General features: G+C 41.9%; 1 protein-coding gene across 3 annotated transcripts in view; it reads right to left on the reverse strand.

The window, feature by feature from the left end:
* The window catches only part of Tulp3 (TUB like protein 3), a 61226-nt gene extending 56084 nt beyond the window's left edge, over positions 1-5142 (reverse strand). For all 3 annotated transcript variants that reach the window (XM_040281105.2, XM_013362284.4, XM_005334000.5), the window contains exon 1: positions 4989-5142. In XM_040281105.2, coding sequence (XP_040137039.1) covers positions 4989-5029 — 41 coding nt within the window. In that variant the 5' untranslated portion in view covers positions 5030-5142. The remainder of the gene's footprint in view (positions 1-4988) is intronic.
* Positions 5143-6037: the final 895 nt, after the last annotated feature.

Genomic DNA, 6037 nt, shown 5'->3' on the forward strand with positions numbered 1-6037 from the left:
GTAGAGTATGTACCACTCCCCCTCAAAAACAACAACAACAACAACACTGGTTTACCAGTTTAAGAACTTCCATCAAATGCTCCTTCCTACTTTTGCCTGGAGCTTTCCAGACATATCAAATCACTGTAACAAAATACACTGTTACAATATGAAAACAATTTATCCTTTGTTAAACCTCTTTCATTCCAAAACCCAAATCAAAGGCAAATTTTAGATTTACTGAAGTTTCTTTCTGCAAGGCTAAAAAGCACTGATTTCAGTTTTCAAAAGCCTGTGTGAAAAAAAAAAAATCTTATTTTTATACTATAGTTTTATTTTCTATACATTGTCACAGTAAAGAAACGAAACGAAACTTGCCAACTATAACTCATACTCTAAAAAAGTAGACATCAGAATTTAGATGATATGTTGTATTCTAAAAATCAAAATGATCAAATTTGAAGAGTAGGAAAGAAATATTAAGAGATCATTTGGCTCTGGTGTAGCTCAGTGGTAAAATACATGCTTAGTTCAAGCAAGACCCTGGGTACAATTCCAGGCAACGCTCATCAAAAAAAAAAAAAAAAAGTATTTTGCAGGGACCCCAAGAAATCTACCAATAGTGGGTGACATGGAGATAATGAGAAGAATCAGTTTTCACTAAATTTCATTTTGTACCTTTTGAAATTTGTACTGTGTACAGTTTAAATATATCTATTTGTTATTGTATCAATTTATTATAAATCACTGAAGGAATCCAAAGAAGCCCTCATTTCTAGAAGAGAAAATTCAGGCCAAAGAAGTAGATAACCTGCTCAGAATCCCACTGCTGAAAGGCAAAAGGCTGACAGGAGAACTCAGAAACATAGTGAAAGCTTCCAGTGCTCCCCTCACCATAATGCTTTGTTTATGTTTGTGGCAAAACATCAGGTGCCATCTTATAAAGAATAAAAGTACCACCATCCTCCAGTTCAGAACAGTTCTTTCAGAAATCATGGCGACTGGTACAATAGTAACACTTAATGTTGTCACAGAAGATTCTATGGCAAAGGGACAGACATGACATCTTCATTAACAAGTCTCCTACCAGGCTGGGAATGTGGCTCAGAGGTACAGCATTTGCTTGGCATGTGTGAGGCCCTGGGTTCCATCTCAGTTATCCACACCTCCCCCCAAAAAATCAACTCCTAAAAAGTGAGTTAATAAAGAGGGAGGAGGTATGGCTCAAAGGTGCTCAGTAAGTACAAAGTTTTGGGTTGAATTCCCATCACCACGGGCAAAAAAGTAATATTAAATAAAGACAACACATGGATTATGTGTGGACAGTATGCCCTCTCTCAGGCACACATAGATTCAAGCCTTTAAGCAGGCTAGGAAATTTTTTTGGCATTCATTATTACTGACAGCAAGTATGTCTGACTAGGCAGAAGATATTTAGTATTTAGTAGTACAAGGAGTTTATTCCTGGTGAACTGATTCAGAGGAAAGAGCAATAGCAGCCTACAGGAAATTCTAGTTTGAAAGAAGACTTCATTCCACTGCAGAGACACTCTTCAACAGGGAACTAAGGGAATTATTCAGACCCTAAAACCCTCAAATACTGTGAAGCAAGGCAGCTTCAGCTCCTCTGAGGAATTCAAGCATTCTTTCCCTTTTGGTAAGAACAAGCATTAGCTTTTTCTTTCAGTGGGTACCAATGCCAGGAAAACTGCAGAATTTCCATAGGAAAGAATAAGAGAAGCCAGACGTTAAAACCATCGGAAAAAAACTATCTGAATCAACCTAACTGGAACAGAAAGACCTTGGAAGAAAGTTGTTAAAAAGGACTATTCTTTCCGTTTTAGAGCTGTGTGTGGCCTTCAAATTTGTAGAAATACATGTATGTTAGATATTGTTAGTAACAAGACTGGCATAATTTCCAGTCAGAACTACTATTCATATTTCTAAAGAGAAACTATGGCATATGGATAAACCACAGACCAGGACTTTCTTAGATAATTCTAGGTCACAAGGTCACAACACACTGAAAACCACATCTTCAATTCCGTATCACTTACAAAGGCCAGAGAGAGCTCAAGTCCCAACACCAGATAACCCCTATCGTATCTAGGGAATTGATATTATAAAATGCCTCACCTCAACAAATGTCCTGAGTGTAGTTTCAAATCCTATCTCCAATTTTCACTACATATTTTAGACATAAGAAAAAACAGTTGAAGTTTGTTCATTAACAATGTTTCTACTTTATTGTAAATAAATCTGCCTTGTAGTAAAATAGTCACATAATTCAAATGAAAAAAAAATTCACAGGAAACTTAAAAAGTCAATTATCCTCCCAGGGAAAAGTATTAATATTAAAATATCTATCAGTGTATTTAATCAAAAACATTAAAGGACCAGGTGTGGTGTCGGGCTGAGAGATAGCTCAGTTGGTAGAGTGCTTGCCTTGCATTGACAAGGCCCTAGAGGGTTTAATCCCCAGCACCACAAAAAAATAAATAAAATAATCAGTTATGGTGATGTACATATGTAATCCCAGTGACTCAGGAGACTGAGCCAGAAGGATCAAAAGTTCGAGGCCAGCCTCATCAATTTAGCAAGACTCTGTCTCAAAATAAAAAATTAAAAGGGTGACTCAGGGCACAGTGGCGCACGCCTGTAATCCCAGCAGCTCAGAAGGCTAAGGCAGGAGGATTTGCTAGTTCATAGGCAGTCTCAGCAACTTTGTGAGGCACTTAGCAATTCAGTAAGACCCTATCTTTAAATATTTTTAAAAGGGCTGGGGATGTGGCTCATTGGTTAAACACTCCTGAGTTCAATCCCTGTACCAAAAAAAAAAAAAAAAAAAAAGGATTGAGATGTAGCTCAGTGGTAAAGCTCCTCTGGGTTCAATTCCCAATACCAAAACAAAACTAAAAAAACAAACAACAACAACAAAAACTTAAATAAATAGGGCTGGGGTTGTAGCTTAGTGATAAAGCACTTGCCTAGCACATGTGAGGCACTGGATCAGATCTTTGGCACCACATAAAAATAAATACAACTAAAACTAAAATAATAAATAAAAACAAGCATTAAATACATAAACAGACGTGGAAACCCCAAGACACATTCACTCCTTCTTAGCAACAAATGAGTTAAAAAGTGATAAAAATGCCAGGAGCAGTGGCACAGGCCTGTAATCCCAGTGGCTTGGAAGGCTGAGACAGGAGGATTGCAAGTTCAAATCCAACCTTGGCAATTTAGTGAGACTCTGTCTCAAAACAAAAAATAGAAAAGGTTGAGGATGTAGCTCAATGGTAAAGCGCCCCTGGGTTCAATCCCTGGTACCAAAAAAGAAAAAATAAGTTGCTTTAACTTTACCTAGGTAACTAACATTACCCTAGGGCAAGAGAAATATTCAGGGAGTCACACATTTCCCTTGATGTCAATCTTAAAAAATTAAAGAGCTGGTTTCTTTGAGAAGAAAAAAGGGAGAACAAAAAAAAATTTTTAATTATATCTTTAAGCTTCTGGTCCAATAAATTTTTAAAAATTGCCTCATGGCCACAATAACAAAGTCAATTCCATTTTCCCTCCAAAATCATGAGTCATATCAAACATTTGGTGTCCATGAAAACTGCTGCTGTTTAAATTCATTCGATTAAAAATTGAGTTCCCAGGGGCTGTGGCTCAGTGGTAGAGTACTTGCCCAGCATGTATGAGGTACTGGGTTGGATCCTCAGCACCACATAAAAATAATAAATGAATAAAGATATATATGTATATTTATATATATATATTTGAGTTCCCACACCTAAACAAGTATAATCTAAACTCAACCAGAAAAGGTGAATACCAACTTTACCTATCCTACAGTTCCATGCTTACACTTAGTAAGTATCAATTTTTTTTCTCAACTTGGGGTAAAAAAAAAGCACGGTGAAATTTCACGAGTGTAGCTATAAAGTACACAGAACCTGATGAAAAGGGAAAATGGATGTTCTATACTCCAACCTCTCCTGTGTGACTTTTCAAAAAAAAAAACGGTTTAAAATTGTTTATATGCTAGTTTATTATTTTTTAAATTTTATAGTTGTTGATGGGCCTTTATTTTAGTTATTTATATGTAGTGCAGAGAGTGGAACCCAGTGCCTCACTCGTGCTGGGCAAGCGCTCTACCACTGAGCTACAATCCCAGCCCCACACATGCTACTTTAAATGAGACTAAACTCTTATGTGCCAAATCTTAACTTGCCACGGTAATGGAATAAAGAGCTAAGCATATAGTCGTCTTCTCTCAGACAATGCCAAAGTTTTGAGTCAATAATTTCACACGACTCTCCATTAACTTTCCATGAACCTAACTAACAAGAAAATAGACAGGCTGAGATTTCAAATCATTTCTTGCTCTTCGGGCGGAGGCAGAAAGAGGGAGCACAACAGAGAAAAAGGAGCACAAACAAGGGGTATTCGAAAATAAAACAGTCCTGAATGAGGGACAACTTCTGGAAAACAGAAGAAAAAGAAGAACTTTGCATTCTCAGTCCTCAGACTCCGTTCCAGAATTCAGCACTACTTGCCAAAAGCAATGGCATTAGAGCAAATTACTAAATATCACCCACAATCTTCCGCTTCGACTCCCCGACACTTTGTCCAACCACTCTCAGTTATGACACTCCCAGGCAGTGCTTGCCGAGCAGTGCTAATGCATCCCAAGTAAGGGAAATCTGAGGCCCAGAGGGGGCACGGCGAGCTTGTAAGGAAAACTCCCAGAGTTTGCAAGCGGGGACCCGGACAGAAAGTCTGCTGATGGTGCAGGCTGCAGAGCCTTCTCTTCTGGTCTTCACCTTTAACAAGGGTGATCCACCTGGGACTGGGGACAGAGGGCTCCCTCCCGCCGCCTCAGTCCCTCGGGATGCGACGCGAGCCCCTACCCTCTGCCAGCAGAGCTCCGGGACAAGACCTCCACCTTCTCGCTTCAACCCTCCGCCCCGCTCAATAGGATACAACCGCCATCCCTTTCTGACCTGTCCCCGCGGGGTCCGAGCCCGTAGTGCGACGCCTCCATGCCGGCCGCTTCACCAGCGGCACCCACCACCAGACCCCGAGACGCCGATGCTAGGGTGGCAAGTCTGGCCGGCAGCCGGACCCCGCCCCCTGGCAACCACACCCCGCACTGTCGCCACCGCCTATTGGCCCACGGACCGGCCGCTCCTCCCTCATTGGCTATTGGTGCCAGCCGGCGATGCGGGAGGGTTTCTAGGGGGCGGGAGGAGCGCGGGAGTTAAAGGCGCCTGCGCAGGGGCGGGGATGACGCGCCTGGGCTTGGTCCCCTGGAGAGCCCCGCCGGGCAGGGGGCCGCGACCGAGGGCAGAAGTCTGTGATCTCGGTTGCCTTTGCTCCGGCTTGCTGAGGAGCGGCTCAGTGGGAGGAGCCCATCCCCCAATACCGCCACACGTAGCGGCTTCCCGCACCCCAGCGGTGTACCAAGACCACCCAGAGTGCTTCCAGGAGTCTGTAGGTCTCCATTCACAAAACCTCTACAGCCAGCTTCTCCGTAGTCCGGTCCTTTCCTTGATACCAGAGGCCTTCCTGGAACCACGCCTGTGCCTTCACTGCACAACACTCTTTCAGCCTCCTACTACTACAGCCCAAACTTCTTGATCATCCCCAAACCTGCTCTGAAAACACACCAGAGAATCCATCTACCTCTCTACTGCCTGTGGATCTTCTTCAAACATTTCAAACATCGTTATCCAAGAGAGCCACTATCTAAACTTGGTAAACTTATACTCTTGTTTCTAATAAATCACATACCCAACCATCATTCGTTACCAACATAGCATTAGCATTATAGCCCCCACAGAACTTCCTAACGAAAGTTACTTACACATAGACTACTAGCATTCTGAGGTTAAAGTTTGCACATTCATTTTGAATCCAGAAGTTAATTTGTTAAGGAGAACTTTGGAGAACACAGCATTGCACTCACTGGGTGACACTGAACATGGTTCATTTCTTTGTTGTCCTCTCCCCCGCCACCCAAATGGGGGATGGGTCCCAGGGTCTCAGCTTT

This window comes from Ictidomys tridecemlineatus, chromosome 6, assembly GCF_052094955.1.
Source record: "Ictidomys tridecemlineatus isolate mIctTri1 chromosome 6, mIctTri1.hap1, whole genome shotgun sequence".
Classification (NCBI taxonomy): Eukaryota; Metazoa; Chordata; class Mammalia; order Rodentia; family Sciuridae; genus Ictidomys; species Ictidomys tridecemlineatus.